This window comes from Caretta caretta, chromosome 10 (assembly GCF_965140235.1).
Source record: "Caretta caretta isolate rCarCar2 chromosome 10, rCarCar1.hap1, whole genome shotgun sequence".
Taxonomy (NCBI): domain Eukaryota; kingdom Metazoa; phylum Chordata; order Testudines; family Cheloniidae; genus Caretta; species Caretta caretta.
The window spans coordinates 46,930,659-46,950,936 of record NC_134215.1 but is presented as its reverse complement, the minus strand read 5'-3'; the positions used below and the strand labels follow the sequence as shown (position 1 = coordinate 46,950,936).

The 20,278-nt window shown below is 46.9% G+C and overlaps 2 protein-coding genes and 1 long non-coding RNA gene across 4 annotated transcripts in view; 1 reads left to right on the top strand and 2 right to left on the bottom strand.

Annotated features, from left to right (window-relative positions):
• LOC125644027 (synaptotagmin-11) overlaps window positions 1-898 on the bottom strand; it is a 30,041-nt gene extending 29,143 nt beyond the window's left edge. The window contains exon 1 of one of the 2 annotated variants that reach the window (XM_048867414.2): window positions 479-898. In XM_048867414.2, the coding sequence (XP_048723371.2) occupies window positions 479-554 (76 nt within the window). In that variant the 5' untranslated portion in view covers window positions 555-898. The remainder of the gene's footprint in view (window positions 1-478) is intronic. The other variant, XM_075132956.1, reaches the window with a different exon arrangement.
• Window positions 337-2,788, top strand: LOC142073370 (uncharacterized). Its single transcript, XR_012670202.1, has 2 exons — window positions 337-503; window positions 1,649-2,788. It is a non-coding gene; the product is annotated as an uncharacterized LOC142073370 (long non-coding RNA).
• Window positions 2,789-11,417: 8,629 nt separating this feature from the next.
• Window positions 11,418-20,278, bottom strand: part of ARID3B (AT-rich interaction domain 3B) — a 43,123-nt gene continuing 34,262 nt past the window's right edge. Inside the window, exons 6-9 of the mRNA XM_048865976.2 lie at window positions 17,850-18,109; window positions 16,545-16,802; window positions 13,345-13,449; window positions 11,418-12,006 (exon numbers count right to left, since the gene is read on the bottom strand). Coding sequence (XP_048721933.2) covers window positions 11,852-12,006; window positions 13,345-13,449; window positions 16,545-16,802; window positions 17,850-18,109 — 778 coding nt within the window. The 3' untranslated portion in view covers window positions 11,418-11,851. The remainder of the gene's footprint in view (window positions 12,007-13,344; window positions 13,450-16,544; window positions 16,803-17,849; window positions 18,110-20,278) is intronic.

Genomic DNA, 20,278 nt, shown 5'->3' with positions numbered 1-20,278 from the left:
GAAAATCAGCCAGACACCCAACATGAAAAATTTCCTCCCAAATGGTGAACCTTTAGCAAAATAATAAGCAACTCAAAACAGGGTTTTATAATGGAAAATGTCAGGTATCCTTAATAATATACAGCAGCCCCATCTATAATCTCTGAAGACAACACAGCAGCTTCACATTACAATATCCTAGTTCTTTAATCCTGTCTTCTCAGGGATGCCAGATTCTGCTTTCTAGATGGCTATCCACACCCCAGCTACAGTTGCCAACAATAAGTGCCTCTTCTAAGATACTAGGACTCCTCTATGTTGGTTAGCTAGGGTTCCAATGGGCTCCTCTCCAAACCCTGCTGCCGCACCAGCACGCTGGCTCCTACTTTGGATCCAAGCACAGGCAATCATCCCTGCTCATATGCAGAGGCTGCAGCCAGCTGAACGCCACCCCTTCGTACAGGAGGTTGTTCACTCTTGCTTCCCGAGTCCGCCTTACCTGCTTCATCGCTCAGGCTTCTGAGGTGAGCGGTGAAAACTGACGAGTCCTGAGGTGACCCCAGCAGGGCTGACATGGGGAAGTCTGTATGCAGTGTTGTCACCACGTTGGTCCCAGGATATTGGAGAGACAAGTGGGGGGGAGGGGAGGAGGGAGAGGTAATCTCTTTTATTGGACCAGTTTCTGTTGGTGAACGAGACAAAGCTTTCGAAGTTTGAAAGGAACGAAATGAAGCCACCGAAGGACACTCCTGTGCAGGGCAGGGAGGGAGGAAAGAAGAGAGAGGACTCTGCTTTCAGTCGCTCATTGCCTGGAGAGGCTGGGATAGCAGAAAGCAGGTGAGTCTGGCAGCAGCGGAGAGCTCTGGCAATCTGCGCTTGTCTGATACGCAGAGGCCAGGAACTGCTCCAGGCTGGCAGAGCTGAGCAAACAGATGGAAAATTCCACCTGTTTACTCCCCTCTGATTCCAGGGGAGGACAGGCTGCTCTGTCCTAAGGGCAGCAGGGGAGATGCAGGGATAGTCTCCAGCACAGGAGAGAGGAAAACTGGCCTGAAGCACTTTGCTGCGGGGTGCTTCAGAGCCCATCTGAACTCCGCCAGGATTCTTGGTGGGAGTGGACAGGAGGGCAAAGCTTGTTGGGATGAAGCCAGGAGAGCCATTCTAGGCTGGGGTAGGGCAGAGCATCCACTGACACCTTGGGCTCCTGCTGAAACGGGTACTGGTGGAACCAGAAGCCCATCTCCCCAACAATCCTCATGCCTTTACTAGTTACCAAGCTGCAAATGCTTCCCCAGCCTCATAAATGGGCAGTCTGAGCTCTTCAGCCATCCGGTGGGTTTACCACAACTGGACTGGAACTCAGGAGAGATCCAGATTCAAGTCTTGGCTCTGACACAGGTTTCCTGTGTGATCTCAGGCAAGCCACTTACTATCTCTGTGCCACAGTTCCCCAGCTGTAAAATGGAGCGAATGCTTCTTTTCTCCCACAGTTTGGTGATACTACAGACCTTGACAGAGACCCTTGGGTTTGACAGTCACTATGATGGGCCTGGTATCAGAACCTACATAGATAATTTTAGTTCAAGGATGCAGAATTTGAGCTCATTGTGCATCTGCCCTAACACTGGTGTGGGAGGAGTGACCTTTACATAGCATCTTCCATTCACAGATCCCAAAACACTCGACAACCTTCTATTGACAGTCACTTCACCCGCCACTTGGAGCAGCAGACATCGAACAGCAATGCTATGCAACAACTCAGGTCAGAAAGCGAATGCCACTGCCCCAGCCAAATACTCACAGAGCCTCCTTTCTCTTGAAATATATCCATCCTGCCTTAATTAAAAGGGGAGGAAAAGGAGCAGATCTGAGGAAAACGAGGAACAGGTCAGTTGCCTGACACTGCACCATCCAAACCAGGAGATTTAGCTTGGGTGCAGCAAGATGCTGCCCTGTAATGAGACTGTCCTGAAAGACATAAGAGAGGAGTATTATAAGTATGCTTGAAGGGGTGTCTGGTGTGTGCAGGGCACTGCTTCAAGTGGTCAGCAGACTGCCTTGTCTCACATACACACTTCACTATTACCAACGATGAAGCAAGATTTTTTGAGAATTCTTCTGGGCTAAAGAGAGAGAGGTGGATTGGTTGCATTGACATCAGCCAGGGCAAGAAAGAAGGGTCTTCTTGTTCCATTACCATTAAGATGGTCCTATCCAACGGCCAGAGGGGCCCCACATAGTGTAACTCACCTCAGGCCTGACACATTGACCCAACACGCTGTTGGCATAACATGTACCTCAAAGGTGTCGGGTAACGGATCATAGGTAAACCAGTGACACGCTGGTCCTGAAAATCATTGCGTGATATGTGTAGAGTTACAGATGCGTGCTGAAAATATATTCTTAAAATGTGTTTGGGAGGCAGTGTGTAAAGTCAGTCCCCCCTAGACAAGGGAATGTGGATTTATTTACCTGTCTGACTGGCTTCATTGAAAGCAGAGGACAATGAAAGTACATTTACATCTAAGGTAAACAAAGCCATCAAGCTAAACAATTGGGGAAGAAAACCCTTCAATGATCACATCAGCAGATAAAATCTGCACCCCAGGAAGCCTTCCTGGCTCTTCAGGAAGAGATAACAGACTTGAGTAATATAACGGGGGCAAAATGACATTTTAGTTCCCCACGAATGTGGAGACAAAGGGAACAGCCCCTAGTCTGAAGGGCCAGGGATGTTGGTAACTTCATATAAGAAAACTGCTTAGGCAAAGATTGTAACTTGCTAAAATAAAGTGTTAGTTACTAGAAAGTGTGTTTTGTTTTGTTTGTAACCAGACCTGCCTCTTTTATTCTTGCTTAGTATCACTTAAATCTCTGTTCTTTGTTCATAAAAAACTTTTTCTTAGTTTTTCTACAAACCGTCTCACTGTTATTATACTGAAGTGTGCATCTCCAGCTGGTGTGTGCACTGTCTTTTTGGAGGCAACGAACTTCATAATGTCTGTGATTGTCCAGTGAATGGAACTGGATATTGCAGGGAAATATCTCTGGGGAACTCAGGAACTGGGGTTCACAGATTGTTACCTGCAAGGTAAGTTTCAGACTGGCAGAGTCTTGACAAGCGGGCAGGTCAGAGAACTGACACATAGCTTAGAAGCAGCAAAGCTCTCGTTCTTGGCTATGGCAGAGGGGTACCACAGTGGCTCATAGTTCTGGGTGTCCTAAGCAGGATGTCACACCACCCTTCTCCTCATTTCCCATATTCAGTAACACTTGTCCAACCAGGAAGCACAGCAGTGCCCATATTTCAACAGCAGGTCGCTGACATTGCATCCATCTAGTGGCAACACATGAGAACTGAAAGCAATTGGAACTTCTGCTAGGCCCAGATGCTCAGAGTCTGGAGGGAGATCCAGGAAAGAGCTACCCAACTCTTCCCACTAAGTGCAGCAATGGGGTTCACATGGCAGGAACTGTCTTGGAGCGTGCCTGCTCCAAGATGGATTCTGTATCTAAAGTTCCCAAGGAGGGGGAGGGAGCCTGCAGAGTGGTCTAAGAGGGTTGTAACTAGGAGTAATGAAATGAAACTGAGCAAGAGGGAACTTGAGCTGGATGGTGGGAAAATATTTCCTAACTCTAATATCTATTTGCCTGTAGAATAGTGTCCCAAAGGGAAATGGAAACCTAGTGCTAGACATTTAAAAGTGGATTAGAAAAAGCACTCCAGATAGGGCTTCCTTCTGCAGTGTTCTGAGTGCCCTCAACTCCCATTGGCTTAAATACAGGAGCTCATTGCTTTGCAGGACTGGGCTTCTTGTGAAAGGAACAGTCCCACACTGAACCTAGGCTGACCAGACAGCAAGTGTGAAAAATCGGGACAGGGATGGGGGGGTAATGGGAGCCTATATAAGAAAAAGCCCCAAATATTGCGACTGTCCCTATAAAATCGAGACATCTGGTTGCCCTAACTGAACCAGAGGGGGGTGGGTAGGGGAGATCAGATGGCATCCAAGAGGTATTTTCCTTCTCTGGTTTCTATTATGGAAGTTATGTATTTGTGCCAAGTGCCAGAATGAGCCAACTTCCAAAGCAAGGCCATCACTGGTGACAGGTAAACTCTGATGTGAAGGAATCGGAACTAGTTTCCATCCAACTGCCAAACTGGTTCAACAACTGGAAGAACAACTCTGCGGTCTCCTGAGTAACCAGAAAATAGTTGAAGTATTATAAAGTTCTTATAATCACTGAATAGTACAGTTGGAGGGATTTGGAAACCAGTTCCTGCCTCCTACAGCTAGTTCCCACACTACATGTGTCACAAATTGATACTTTTCCGGCTCACTGCCCCCCAGGAGACTCTAGGGCTGATCTAAGAATACCTTGCAGATCATCCCAGGATCTTCAAGCACTTGACAAATCTAAGCCTCCCAACCCTGCCACAGAAGTAGAGGACGATACCCAGAAATCACAGAATTCTGCAGCACACTAAAGCCCAATTCTGAAACAGCAAACGTCAAGTTGTGGCCCAGCAACATGCCACTTAAGTCATCTCGTAAAATTCCACTCAGAAGTGAGTATGAGCGAAACACATTTAAAGTTACCCCAATAAATTAAAAATTAACAAAACAAATTTTTGTTCATTAATTTATTGGGATAATTTTGTGTTAATTTTCAATTTACTGGGGTAGTTTTAAAATGTTGCTCAATTCATCCTCAAGTGCCCTACTATCATGACACGGGCAAGGCTGCATCCTCTCTCAATCCACATACTCCACTGTCAACAGCAGAGACTTTTCAAAACCAGACCCATCACTCCTGATAGGTGTGTGAGTCTGAGACAAAAGGACCATCACCAAGAGGATCTCCCAAAGGATTGGATGGAAACGTATATATGACAAGCTCCAACCCTGAACTGTAACGAGATAAAAGAACCCTTCGCAAAACCTAGGGACCATCAGACAAAGAAAATGAAAAAGAACTTGGCAGATTCGTTCAGGGATCAGCCTTGACACTTACAGATCCATATCTGTAAGTGTTAGTTTACTTCCATTTTAGTCTTTGGGGGTACTTCCCCCACACTAACAGGTGCAGAGGGATAATATGATTTTCATCAGTGTACATCTAGGACCTGGAATCCACCCAGGATTAAATTCCTAGCACTTTATGTTAAAAAACATACCAAATTCATTTTAGCTCTCTAATATTCTCTAAAACTGGATAGGAAAAGGGCTAAGAACCCCAATACACAGCTTTGGCATATATTGCTGGAGGTAGTTAGGGGTGGGTGGGTGGTTGTGTGCATATGTCCTTCTTTCTCTCTCTCAGAAGGAGCCATCTCACACTGGGATGGGGTGCGCCTACTGATCAGAGCTGGGAATCGAGTGGCAGGACTCAAGTTCTATTCCTGGCTTTACACTGATGTATGTGTGGCTTATGGCATGTCACCTTGTCTGTGCATATTCATTTAGCCATCTGTAAAATGCAGATAATACTCATTTGGCTCAAGGCTCCGACGCTTAATGTCTGCCAAGTGCTTGGAGATCCTCTGATGAAAGGCATTATAGAAGTACAAACTGTTACTGGTATCTGGCCCCTTACCATGCACAGATCTGTAATGGGAGGCTGTTAGCTGCAAGGTCATAGGCATAGTGGCTCATAAAACTACTGCATCTTCCATTTGTGTTTAAAAAGTCAGCTTGAGTCCAGAAACCTGGAGTGGCAAGTTTGATTCCCAGCCCAGTCAATGGAACAAAACATATTTGCAGGGTCATCATATGAAGAGGTAGAAGTTTATTGGAATATAAACATTCAGATAACATGTAAGATAGAAAAACCCAACAACAACATATACAGACACTTGTTGGAAGCAGACGTCTGAGGTATTTATCCACTGCCTAGGCTATCACATTTTTTTTAAATAGGTAACAAAACTAGTAGCAAGGCTGCTGCTGTTCAGTTAAAATGTCTTCTGGTTTGAATCCATTTGGAGATCATACGCAGCAACCAAAGGACTATGTGACACATTCACATTTGTTCCAGGAGCTGATTGCGAACAGCTCCGCCTGTGCAGTTTGAGGCTTGTTTCTGAGCTGGACTCCATCCTTTCCATCTTCATGTACTACCAGAAAACACTGGTATTGAATGTAAGAGGACAGGAGGTGGCTCTCTGTGTGGACCTGGTTTGGAAACCAGACAGCACGTCTGCACCCACTTCATTCTGAAAACAGAGCGCTAGGCTGCTGCTGCTGGCCCACTGCACCTTTGCCTCCAGATGGCCCCTTTTAGCTGCTTGTTGCGAAACCCTAATTGCTCTGGAGTTTCAAGGTGATTAGACACACTGCAAAACGGAACACTTCACACCAGGAACAGTCCTTCCTGCAATATCAAAACCCCTGAGTGCCATACAATCTTCAACATTCTGAGTTAAATGGATTGGAGCTGAGGAGACACGCCCCCACTCCCAGCCCTCCACCCTGTATCTGCTGCTGGTTTCTATACCTCTGTCCCTAAAACCTGGCAGCTCAGCAGGAATATCTGGATCTAAGCAAAATGTGCATCAAGCCAAGTGCTAGTATCAAGCTCAGGCTAGGGAAAGGGTTAGTATTCACAGTCTGAATGGCTGATCCTTGTAGCCAGCTAATGAGAGAATAGTTTATTGTTGCAGCTTATTTTACTGAGGTATCTGTTACACGTCCCAACTTTATTCTTTCCCTGAATTTGATAAAAAACAATCTGTTAGTTCCTGTCTATTTCCAGACTAGCTGTGTAAAGCTTATAAACATTAATACTCTAGTAGTGTCAAAGCAGTTTATCGGTTCAGTGATTCGAGCAGCTTTCTGTGCAAGAAAACACAATGGTAGCACGTGATACGCAAGCAAAACACCCAATATTAACCTCTGCTCCCCAGGACAAGAGAATAAAGCATAAGGAAAAGTAGGTATTCCCTAGCCCTATCCTTGGGAAATAATCCCCACCCCCACCCCCAAAAAAGAAACAGGACAATTATAAAGATCCCCCGACTCTGGAAAAAAATCTCAGAGTTTGAGACAATGAAATGCCCTGGAGGTCTGCAAGATTCACAAATGCATCAGGGCCAAAGTCTGGTCCCCACAAATGCGTGGGTGCATACAGCTTCCACTGAAGGCAATAGGAGAGAGGACGCCCCAAGGCAGAACCTGCCTCAGGACAGGTGCATTATAAATAATTTGACTGCCTGTTAAAAAGAAGTCACCGTGTCTGCTAATGAGACCAGCTAAGCCGTATAATATAAACTAATACACACGGGCAGGGGAGCGTCCTACAGCAGGTACCTCCTGAGGCCTAAAATGCCACCACAGGCTCAGATCCACTCTCACTGGAGCATCAAGTTGGGGAAAAAGCTTGTCCATTGCAGGGTTTTATTGCTGATGAACTCAACCAGCAAGTGATTCTTATTCACCATCAAGCCTGACTGACTGTGAGGGATGGGTGTACTTAGTTTTAAATTGAAATTATTCAAAGCACATTCATTAAATTTGTATATGCAAATCAGACCTGGCCCTTGGGCTTCTAAGTCTCCAGCCTGGCCTTTACTGTTCAGTGTCTGGTCACCTGTTCTATTGTACATGCTCTTTCCATGAGTGGTAATGGATCATATCACAAAGAAGCAGAGAATTCTGGGACTAAGGGGACGTGCCGGTGCCCACAAAGGCACTGCTGCTGCTGCTTTTGGGGGACAGGGCTCCCTGTCTGAAGCTGTGATACGTTACACAGTAGATATAAAGATGGAGCATCATGGTTCTCCTGGAATATTTCACCAGGAGAGAAATTACCATTTCACCAGCCAGTTAGGACACCCTTCCTCTTGGAGCCATCCGCAGTGATTGTTACACTGGGGTTATTTATTGATTAGCCACCTATCATTGGGAAAATACTCTTTTAAACAATTTGTTATAAAGTTACCTCCAGTTTTTTATAATGGGCCTGATCCAAAGTCTACTGAGGTCAGTGGAAAAACTCCCTATTAATCATAGAATATCAGGGTTGGAAGGGACCTCAGGAGGTCATCTAGTCCAACCCCCTGCTCAAAGCAGGACCAATCCCCAATTTTTGCCCCCGATCCCTAAATGGCCCCCTCAAGGACTGAACTCACAATCCTGGGTTTAGCAGGCCAATGCTCCAACCACTGAGCTATCCCTCCCCCTGGAGGGATTAGCTTCAGTGGGCTTTGGCTCAGGCCCAGTGTGCATCCCCACACTGAGGTTAAATCCTGTTGATGTTAGAAGGTGCTTTGTTCACAGTTCGGAGCTTGCTCCAGCAGCCTGACCCGAGACTGGCTCCCAAAGTGGTACCTTACAATTTCAGTACAGAGAACCTCGGATCAGTTTATAAGCTCTTACTTAAATGCACTTTCGGACTACGGGGAGGCATCTGTGACACTTATGGGCTGGAGAGAGGGGAAAATGTGCAATGGCTTAATTTCCAGCTGTGCAGGCAAGCTGACTTGAGGTAAGTTATCCTAGTATTACAGTCCATCAAACCTCTTAATGCAGTTTGATCTTGCCTCGAGGTGTTGGGTGTTCTAACAATGTCACTAAGCTGTTCGGCTGCCCCTGGGTTGAATTCTCATCTCAAACTAATTTTATACTGGCTTCAATTGAGTTAACTCATAATTTACATCCAGATAAGTAAGAGGAGAATCAGGCCCCTTGCCTTCAAAGGGCTGTAATACCAATCTGATAAGATGGTTCTGTCCCATCTACACAGGCAAGAGCCAATTGAGTGATAACATGGCTAGGTGACTGTTAGGCCATCCTCCAACACTGACTGCTTGCCTGTGTAGAGCAGAGAACCCCTTAGATTCTTTAAAAGAAAAGGAGTACTTGTGGCACCTTAGAGACTAACCAATTTATTTGAGCATGAGCTTTCGTGAGCTACAGCTCACTTCATCAGATGATGAAGTGATGAAGTGAGCTGTAGCTCACGAAAGCTCATGCTCAAATAAATTGGTTAGTCTCTAAGGTGCCACAAGTACTCCTTTTCTTTTTGCGAATACAGACTAACACGGCTGTTACTCTGAAACCTTAGATTCTTTAGACACCGAGAGCAGAACTGGGCTAGTTATGACCATGTAATGCGTGGCTGTTGCTAACAGGGACTGTTGCCTTAGAACTATGATTGAAAACTGTCCAATAGATTGCTGAGGGGGATCGTTCTGCAGCAGGACTCTCTGAAAAACCACTGCCCAAAGAAACCGTGCTAGAACCCTGCGAGCAATAACCTTTCACACACATGGTGGGAGCTAGCACGGCTTTGCTCCAAGTACAGACAGATCTGAAAGGGCACTGCACGCTGCGTGTTTCAGTGGGTAACATGACAGCCCAACAGACCATGCTATAACAAACTAATTTCAAGCCAGCTGATCATCTTGCCTGTGAAGAGAGTTACAATGTCGATTAGACTTATGTTACCAAATTGTATTTCAACCCCCTAAATATGGGGATGGTTGCAGAGTTTGGTAACACAGGCCTTTACAACGTAAGTGAAAGCAGAACCTAGAACACATTCCAGTATTTAGGTCCTGTCTGCTCCATGAAAAGCTACCACAATGCACCATTTGGGTACAATACGGTAGCACACAACATGGTTTGGTCTCATCGCATAAACAGGACTCAGGTGTATTTTTATCTGTGTGACCGAATCCTACTGGTAAAATCCAAAGCTGCAGCACAATTCAGGTGTTTGGTCCTGCCCACACTGGAAGAGTGAACTGTACTTTAACACATCAGGAGGCCTAGCAAAATCTATAGTGTAGACAGGATTGTTATCTTCAAAGCTGTTCTACTAAAACTTGCTAAAAATAAGCCCAGTACTAGATCACAGAGTTCTGTAACACACATTGGGACCACTTGAACCCCACTGGGGACACCCCACCGTTCACTCTGAGGGGAAATCCTGAAACTCAAGCCAGCCTGAGAAATAAAACTGCCCTCTTTTCCTTCTCTACCTGCATCTGTCCTCCTCTATTGCCCTGTCCGCATGCCCAGCTCCTGGGTCAATGCTGCTGGAACTGTCTCCAGGCTATGCTAAGGACAGGGAAGCCACCTGCTCCTTCACTCAGCTTTGTTGTCTTTGGTGCTACAATAAAAAATAAAAATTAAAAACAAAGTCAGCAAAACACATATAAAAACAAGCTTTAAGATATGCCAATACTTCCTGAAGAGGTAACACAATAACAAGTCCATATCTGAGGTATTTCATCTGCTCAAAAGAACCTGACTCAGGCCTGCATGATGGAAGAGACATCACCAGGGCGGGGGCGGGAAGGCTCAGATCCACAGACTGTGAGAACGTCACCAGGGCAGGGAAGAACCTGTCCTATGTGCTGCGGGAGGGGAGAGGACAGCATGGGTGCCTGCGTGCGGGGAGTGCAACAGCAAGGAGCTGGGTCAATGGAAGTGAGCCAAGGAACTAACTTGGCTGACAAAGGAGGAATGATGGACTAAAGCAGCCCTAGCTCCCCACATCGGGAATTTACTGGGAATGGGTGGAGATTTTCTTCCCTCTCTCCGCAACCAGAGGCCCATGTCCTCATTCAACTGGGATGCACCCATGTGGAGCTGTCCCAGGTCCAGCTCTTCTGTCCCTTTAGCCCAGGTGAGCCTTGTGAATGATGGCTGTGATTTGGAGTATGCTGCAAGATACCTGGCAAGAGCCCAACTGAAAAAAGTGTGTAGTACATGAATAGACACAAACACACAGCTCAGCAGATTGCCAGCATCACCTCGTATCTCCTTTGGGTGACAGTGGCCCGCAGCTGATGTGTCTGTGTGGGGACAGGATGGAGAGGCTAATGAAACACACAGGAGAGGAAGCGCTGCACGAAATCACCATTTGGTGCAAACCCAGTTCTATCAAGGGCCAAGGGGCTAGAACTAGGAGCAAAGGGATGACATCAAGCAACAGAAAAGTCAGGATGACTATCAAGATAAAGGCTGCAGTGGTGAGTTTATTTAGCCTGTCCAATGCTCCCGCAAGGGAAGCAGTGCAAGGGCCATTGGTGGGGCATTTAAAACTAGGCGGGGCAAAGGCCTGGAAAAAACAGTAGGGTCCAGGTTTGCACTGGCCATGGGAGATGACTAGCTGGACTAAAGACCGTATCCATCTCGGTGTATCAGATACAGAGGTGGGAGAGTCCTCCGTGTGCTGCCAGGACCCTAGAGAGGTAGATGCCAAAGGAGGAAGAAGTCATGCAAGTCTCCTGTGAATCCAGCATTAGTGACCATTTGCCCTTCAGCCTAGTCTAACACACAGGAGACAGCATCAGGAGGCTGAACACAGTGGAGACAGAATGGACGACTAGATGAGACTTGCTCGCTATCAACCTGCACAACTCCTCTGCAAGCGACCGCAAGAGGGAACAAATACAAGGTGAAAAGAGACCAAAGTTGCTCTGGGTGTAGGATTGTCAATACACTATGTTATATTAGGGAAGTCCACGCAGCTGTTGATTAGAGAACAGGAACCCTTCCCTCACCCCAACTACTACCTCCTTGCTCCTTCCGCCTGCCATGATGATGTCTCAGTCATCTGCAAACCCACAGCCCCTAGAGACAATCCCTGATGGAAAAATGCCGCATGCCCCCTTCCCTTCGCCCCAACCCCCCAGCAGGAACACAGTCAAACCTGAAAAAATAATCAAAAAAGCTGGACAAACAGGCAATGCAAACTCGCCAGCACAGAAGGTTTCATCGTCTGGCCATTGACCAACCGCAGAGCAGGTTCCTTGAGATGAGGTAATCTGTGCGACTCCTTCCTGGCTCGCTCTCTGCCTTGAACGGAGAGGGCAAAGCTGCCTGAGGCTAATGAGAGAGACAGCCCGCTCCCCCATCCATCAGAGAGACCAGCTGGTTGAGGGCTCTGCGCTGGGGGTGCCCCTGGACGAGGTTGGGCTAGGAGAGCAGTGGGAGCTGCTGCTGCTACTGCAGGTGCTTTGAGTGCTGGATCCTGCAATTAGATGGACGACGGGCTTCTGGGCAAACAGAACTCCTGCAGGACAGAGACGGATTTGGAACCGGGTTACTGGGACACCAGAACAACATAGTGCTTAAGGAGAAGCAACTGGCTAGCCCACACCTATGTACGTGGCTGGAGAGGAGAAGAGTCTACCAACCCCAGAGATTTTAGAACAGGGCTCAGGGAATTCTATCAGCGAGAGTTAGCCCAATCCAATCAAGCAGGTTCAGGAAGCTGCAGCAACAGTGCAACTGGAACGAATACAGCAGAACTTGCTTAGAACAAAGGCTGATAGAGTGACGCTTTGCTTGAAAATCCCCAACAGCTTCGATGCCGTTTTCAATACACTTTCGCTCCGCTAGAACTGAGTTCCACTGAGCTACGCCACTGGGAATGCAGCACTCTGCACCCACCTAGAGAAGTGTTAAATGTGGCCTTCAGAGGGGATCACCATCCAACTGAGCAGGAGTGAGGAATGTAAAGAGAAACTGACACTCCTCAGAAGGGGGTGAAGAGAAGCTAGTCTGGTTAAAGCTGCTTCTCAGCACGAGGAGAGAGAGATTCCAAAAGTTCCCCTTCACTCAGGGCTGGCGGTATCTCCTATAGCAGCAAGGGACGAAAGGCAGCCCTGGTACCACACTCAGGGTGAAGGTAGGGAGGGATGTCTTGCCAGATAGTTCTTTCTCGCATTACAGTGAAATGCTGCTTGTACAGAAGCTCTGCAATCAAAACTACTTCACTCTATGGGTGTGTCTAACCTGCAATCAGGAGATGCGGTTGCAGCACACGTAGACAGACCTGAACTAGCTTTGATCTAGCTAGCTCGAACAACAATATAGTGAAAGCGTGGCTGCATGGGCAAACCCCACCCACCCAGAACCCTGCGTATGCACTTGAGCAGCCACAGCCTCAGCTGCCATGGCTTCACAGATATCATTACTCAAGCTCGCTTTGGCCTCGCTAGACCCAATCTAGCTCAGGTATGTCTACACGGGCTGCAATCACATCTCCTGACTGAAGTGCAGATGTACCCTCAGGCAGAGGACCAGTGTACACAGAGATCAAATCCGAAAACTGGGCAAAGTGATCAGAATATCTATAAACAGCACACACAAAGGCGGAATCGCCAAGCAGTAGCATTTAGAAGGATCTCGAATATATTAAAAAAAACATAAGAAGGGGCCATCTTGACAGAGCGGTGCAGAGGACTGTGGAAAAGCAGCTCCTGTGTCAACTCAAGGCTCTCTCAAAGCAACGAAAGTTTTGGGTTTTGTGTTTGGCAAATTTATATCCATTAAAAGTATCCTGCATTCAAACAAGAGCTGCTTTCCCCTGCTGCACCACTGCTCTGGGCAGCTGTTGCTTTCTCACCAGCATAGATTGTGCCGTTAATCTCCACAGACATGTTAATACTCCCAATGCCGCTGGGTGACAAATGCAATGCCGCCGCCGCCGCCGCGGCATCTGGTTTATCTTCTGTTGGGGAAAGGAGAGTTGTGAGTTAGGTTGCGCTGGGTCTCCACTGCACTACCCAGGGACAATCTAGTGCTTAGAGGGTCCTTCTTTCACCTCCCCTCTGCAGTGAAAACTGAACCAAGCCCTCCCTGCCCCCCAGTCCCACAAGGCCGACTCATGAACCGGTGGCCTGCTTTGTGGGGGGAAGGACTCTGAAATTTGGAAGCACATCGCTCCCGCCTGCCGGCCGTGAAGTACACTGGACTGCTTACAATCAGCTTCTATTAAATGACAGGATTTCAAGAAAAGCAGAATGCAGGAAAGTGTTACGTAAGGTTTCCCCATACAGCTCTGTCAGTACACCCCCTCACGCCCAGAGTAGCGAGTCATAGGGTGCTGAATGAAGAAAAAGGCTTTTGTAAATGTGAAGAGCTGTCTGACGTTTGACAATACTAAACTTGTTTCATTTGTGACCACTGCCAGATCCCAACCCTGGCCCTTCAGAGGTAACTGGTTAGAAACCCACTGATTATTTGATACATAGGTAGCATGTAGCTTTATTCAGCTTCATTCTGAAACCTCCACTGCTCTCTCGGCTCTCGTCTGAGCCTGAATATCTACACTGCAGTTGTACAGCACCGCAGCTCAAGCCTGAGTCAGCTGCCACAGGCCAGCTGCAGGTGTGTGCCAGTGTTTTATTGCAATGTAGACATACCCTCAGTTAGCAATGGCTAGGCTGTAGTACCGCTGCCTGCCAGCTGAGGGAGCAAAATCTTCTGAAATACCAGACTCAGGAGAGGAATAAGAGACAGAAAGAGACGTTGAAAGAAAAGGAGTACTTGTGGCACCTTAGAGACTAACCAATTTATTTGAGCATGAGCTTTCGTGAGCTACAGCTCACTTCATCAGATGTTGACATCTGATGAAGTGAGCTGTAGCTCACGAAAGCTCATGCTCAAATAAATTGGTTAGTCTCTAAGGTGCCACAAGTACTCCTTTTCTTTTTGCGAATACAGACTAACACGGCTGTTCCTCTGAAAAGAGACGTTGGTCACCTTTAGAACAGGTCACACCTTGTCCTCCCTTGATGAACATACCTGGGGACCCCTTTTTAAGCTGCTGCACTAGAAACTAGATACATTACAATTCTGTGATATCTGTGGAAAAAGACATGGGATTGTTCCCCCATCACCCGGCTTTGTGGGACATCCCCTGGCCCTAAAATCCTGCTCAGAGTTTGTGAAGCAGCAGCATCACATCGCAATGACCTCTCACAATGAGGTGCTGGTTTTGTGTTAGTGTGCAAATGCCAAGTAAGGACAGAAGAGCTTTTCCTGTGGAAATGCACAAGGGTGACACCTCAGACTAAAATCTTCTGTGTAAATCTTACACGTTTTTCCAGTTCCCATCTGATGTTGCATTCCTTCTGGGATATCATGGCTGCTGTCTCAGCAAGGACTGCTATTGACATAACTAGTATTTAACCCAAGAGTGGTTCTTAAGATAATAGGAACAATCCCTAGCTTTTCTATAATGTTTTTCGTCAGTAGATTTCAAATCACTTTACAAAGGAGGTCAGTACAATTATTTCCATTTTACAGATGGGGAAACTGAGACAAAGAAAGAAAAAGTGAATTTGCCCAAGGTCATTCTGGCAGAGCCAGAAATAGAAACCGTCTCCCTTGAATCCAGTCCAGCGGTCTATCTACTAGGCCACATTGCCTCCATCAGCGTGTTTTTAGGTGTAGAGGCTACAACTGCATCTTAATGCCAGAAGCAGTGCGAGGAGAGATAAGGGAAGGACATTAGCAAGGTGGAGAGGATTTAAGGCATACCACAAAGTTTGCCCTTCCTCTCACACACTATTCCTTTTTAAGGAAGTTTAAGTGTGAAATTTAAGTAGGTCCATAGTCTTAGGGAAGCAAAATCTTGGTCCAACTGAAGCTAGTGACAACGCTTCCATCAGCTTCAGTAGGGCCAAGATCTGTCTGACCTCATGCCACATGTATTTCTCTCAACCAGAGCTTCACACTGCAGCACTGCTCCTGTTGAATAAAGTGCAATGGCCAGCAGAACAACCCTTTCCCTTCCCCCACTCAACGTCAACCCTTTGTGGCCTAGTGTCTGCCTCAGAAGGTGCAATTAGATGGAGCTTGAGCTCTTTAATTTAAATGGATCAAAACGTTTGAAGAAGAGAAAACAGCTGTTGGACTGAAATCTTCTGAGACACTGCTGGCTTCACTCTCCATCTAACTGCAGCCCCCAGGGCAGATAGGTGGAAGTGCTGTGCTGTTTAATCAGCTTTGGAAGTCACATTAAAATTACATTGATTCTGACAAGTGACCTTTAAGGATGGAATCTCCACTTACCCAGTACTTTCAGTGGTAGTTTCCCCTGGCCATGAGTGCGGCTTACACTCAAACCTCTAACTCAGCCTGCAGGGGCCTGGAGGCTACGATTTGGGGCAGTCACCTCCCAACAGAATGCCAGGGGCTTTTCCCTGGAGGCTGGGAGCAGGGCAGTGGCATATTAATCTATACTAAGGAGAAGCAGGGTCCTCTCTCCTTGGAAGCAGTTACTGGCAATACTATCGCTAGCCCCAACCTTATCTGAGATGTCACGTGACCCTTTAAAAAAGCCCAGACTCAGCTCTGGATAATAAGTAGGGCCCTCAAGCAACAAATGCAGATCCCCATCCAGCTTACTCCCCACCTATGACCTGGGCTTCCTACACACTGTATACCCATGACATCCTAGCTGCCTTCTGAAATCTGTATATGAAAAGCTGCCGCCTTTAGTGACAGGGAAGCTAAGAGGTGGTGCCACACCTTAGTCTCCAAGACAGGCGCAGCAAAGGGAAGTTTGGGAATTCATGCCCTGCGGCAGCACATTGGCACTAGAATCAGAACAGACCAGGGTAAGGTACTCTGGCTGATGGGCTGGGTGGGCGCACCCAAAAGAGTGGGATAGGTTGCATAAGTGCAAGGGTGCCACTGCCTAAAGTCCTGCACTGAGGTGAAGCCCACATACCCAGGGTTTAAAGAAAGACTTCCTCTCTTTGGGGTGCTCACTCCAGCACACAAATCCCCCCTCATTTAGCATGGGAGCCTCCTCACCCCTGCCATTGATTTTGATCTTCATGGGGATCTGCCGTGCCACACTGAACAGGTTGCGCTGAAGTGCCTGCTGGACAAGCCGCTGCTCCTCCTCTGTCATCCGTGAGAGTTTCTTCTCCGGCGGCTCTCCAGCCTCCAGCCTTTCCCGCAGCTGTTCCAAAGTGGCCGTCCTTGCTGCTACAGTTGCCTGCTGGTTAGCCAAGGTCACTGGCATGGCAATGCGATTTGGCATGGACACAGTCAGAGGGATGCCATCGCCTAGAAAAGCAATCAGTCACTCAAGCTCCGCACAGAGTTTCCCAGTGCAAGCATTTAGCTTTTGAAGCCCAGTGTGGAAGGGGGACAATGGGACAACAATGCTGCTCTGAGGAACCAAACACTACTAGTCCATTTCATGGCAGCCTGTGGCCTGTTCCCACTGTACGGGACTGTTTCTACCAACATCAGCTCACGCTTCCAGGGCACAGAAATCCCGCCATCATTCCCAAATGGAACTGCTACTCCTCAAACAGAATTACCTTCCTTGCTCTCTTTGCTGGAGTAATCTTAACTCCATTTTGGTGTAGTCTGCCTGGCCTAGATCCTCAAAGGTATTTAGGCTCCTAATAGCCACTGAAACCAATGAACATCAGGAGCCTGAATCCTTTGAGGATCTGGGCTTCTGAAACTCCTTCGGAGACTTGCACTAAAGTGAGCAGATGAGACACCCCCTGCCCTTTCTTTTTTCCTCTGAAATTTACCAGAATATTTCCAATCCGCCCCCAAGATGGGGTGGCTGCTTATTTTCACAACCTCTAATAGCATCACTCACACTTCCTAACAGGATTTAGCACTTCCATCACAGTTTTGACCTTCACACAACTAACAAAGATTAGCTAATTAATCTCCACCACATTGCCGGGAATTACCCACCATTTTACAGATGGGGAACTAGGGATGCAGACAGGTTAAGTGACTTGCCTAAGGCAGCAGAGGAAGTCAGACCTGGAGCTGGGTCTAGAGCCCCAGTAACTCCTGGTTGATCCCAGTCCTGTCCTCATTCCTCTATCCTTCCCTCTCTCATCCTGCTCTGCAGTCCTGGGTGATTAGTCAGTATCAATGACAATGCTGCCGCTACTGACCCAGCGCATACGTAAACTGGTTAACCTGGAGCTTGACGGCTCTGTATCCCTGAGCCATCCAAGTCCTCTCACTGTCCCCAAACTTTCTTTTACCCAAGTTTGGCCAGACATTGAAATTGAATTTCACCCACTGCCTACTCCCCCCACAGACATTCTCTGTCCTGCACAGAGGTCAATAGCAGACCTTTCCTGATAGCTGCCGCTGGAGAGAGACGGGAGTTGCTGGTTCCACTGCCTGGGGTCAGGCCGATGATCGGGAAGCGGATCTTTGGAGGAGACAGGAGGGAAGGAGGCCCTGTGGTGGTGGGTGAATAACTGAACAAGGAGGAGCTGTAGCTGGGCCGTCTGCCTTCCCGCCTGTTGCCATCGATCGCAGCCTGCAGCTCAGCAGGAGAGCTAAGGGACTTCTTCTCACATTCGTAGGCATATAAGTACTTCATATACCTGAGAGAAACACATGGAGAGGGGAGATCAAAGCAAGTGTACTCAGCAGCACCTGAAAAAAGTAGATTATGGGAATTCTCATGGTACTAAGCATTGCTCAGGAGTGCTTGCAGGACTGGGCCCTTTGAAGACCTAACTCTGCCAACCACTATTCATTTTTGCTTTGCGGTCTTATGCTTAGTCTGCCACCAGCTGTATAGTTTGGGTGTCAGGTGTCATTTTCAAACAGATGACTTTCATGGACTCATAGTCCAGCCTTTGCAGAGGACAGCACCCTACTACATGATGCTACATATGTAACTCTAAGGAAGTTGAAAGAAAGTGTGTGACATAATATTGTCTTTAAGAAATTTTGCATGGTCATACAATTAAAGATCATAATTTGAATGCTTATGCACAAAGGGAACAGTTAAGGGATCAATTCTAACTTTCAAATTGCTTGACTCGAGTGATAAGCTGTACAACCATAATCGTCTCTTGGTTTTGCCCCCCTCTCCTGGAATTTCTTTGGTGGGTTTTAGGGGTTTGTTCTAAGTAAATTACATAGAAAAGAAAAATAAAATAGAGCAGGCACCTCACTCTCTGAGACAGCAAAGCTCTTCTGATTGGAAGAAAATTGACATAAGCAACGTGAATTCCCTTATCTGAACTTATGTGACTAGATTACTGGTGCCCCCTTGGCCCAAGCAACTGAGGAGGGAGATGCTTTCCTGAATGGCCGTAGGGAGGGTCACTGGAGAAATTCTCCTTTCTCTGAGCCCAAAGAATTGCCAAGCTCCCAAGGTGCATCAGAGGAGGGCTCCCACCTAGGCAACTGATCTAGTGCACATTAGGGGTCCCTAGCCCTTTTGCGCCTTCAAGGTTCAGAAGGATAGGGGCCAAAGCTCCCATGCAGCCCTTGCCAGAAGCCAATATATTTAGTCACAGACCTAGTTATAGATTTAAGGGATGATTTGACTACAGTCTCTAAATATCTACATGGGGAACAAATATTTATCAGCAGGCTCTTCAGTCTAGCAGAACACAATCTAATGGCTGGGAGATGAAGCTGAACAAATTCAGGATAGAAATAAGGTGTTCTTTTTTAGCAATGAGAGTCATTAACCACTGGAACAACTTACCAAAGGCTGTGGTGGATTCTCCATCACTGACAATTTTTAAATCATGACCTAAAACCTCAGCTCTAGGAATTATTTGGGGCAGTTCTCTGGCCTGTGTTATACAGGGGGTTAGACCAGATGATTACAGTGATCCCTTCTGGCCTTGGAATCTATGAATCTACACCTTCAGTATATTTTTCACTATGTTCCTAAATTAGTTGCACAGGGTCCAGCAGCACCTTCTTTCTCTGTGTGCTTTAAGAACATGGTGAAAAATCCCATATTAACTGTACTAGGCATGCGATTTTTAAACCTGGGCACAACTAAATTTGACTGAACACTCACAAGTACTTATCCTCACTGAGAGCTGTTTCCATGCCACATTTCAACTTTCTATACCCAGCTGTTTTGACTGTTTGAAAAAACGTAATAAAACTCCCAAACTCTCCTTGTATTCAAAAGAGGCCGAACATGGTTTGTCCAAGCTTTTTTTTTAAAAAAAAAAAAATCACTTTGGGAAGAGGCCACGCCTGGAAAAGTGTAGTGAAAAGGCACGTTCCAAGAACTGCCAAGCTATGGAGAAGCAGTTTAGAATGAAAAGACTTTACTACTCTCCTGCTCCAGTGATAAGACCAGCACACAGCTCTTATCCAGCACTTTTCATGAGTAGATCTCAAAGCACACTCCAAAGGAGGCCAGTATCATCATTTTCATTTTACAGATGGGGAATTGTTTTTTACCCTTCTATAGAGCCTTTTCCAAGGCTCTCAAAGCACTTTAGGAACATCAGTGAAATTTGTGAGTATCTCCATTTTACAGAATGAGAAACTGAGGGATGGAGAGGTCACATAATGAATTCGGGACAGAGCTGGGAATCCCCGAGTCCTGATTCCCAGTGCCCTGCTCAAGTCACTGAACCACACTGCCTCTTAGCCTGAACAAAAATGTTAGGAGCCACCTTTGCCTGCCTCCATGTTGCCAGTTCTATTCCTCTCTCCCTAGGTTTAGTGCTATCCTATCTAATCTATATTAAGTATTTATGGGGCTGGGAGCAATTACCACAGTATCT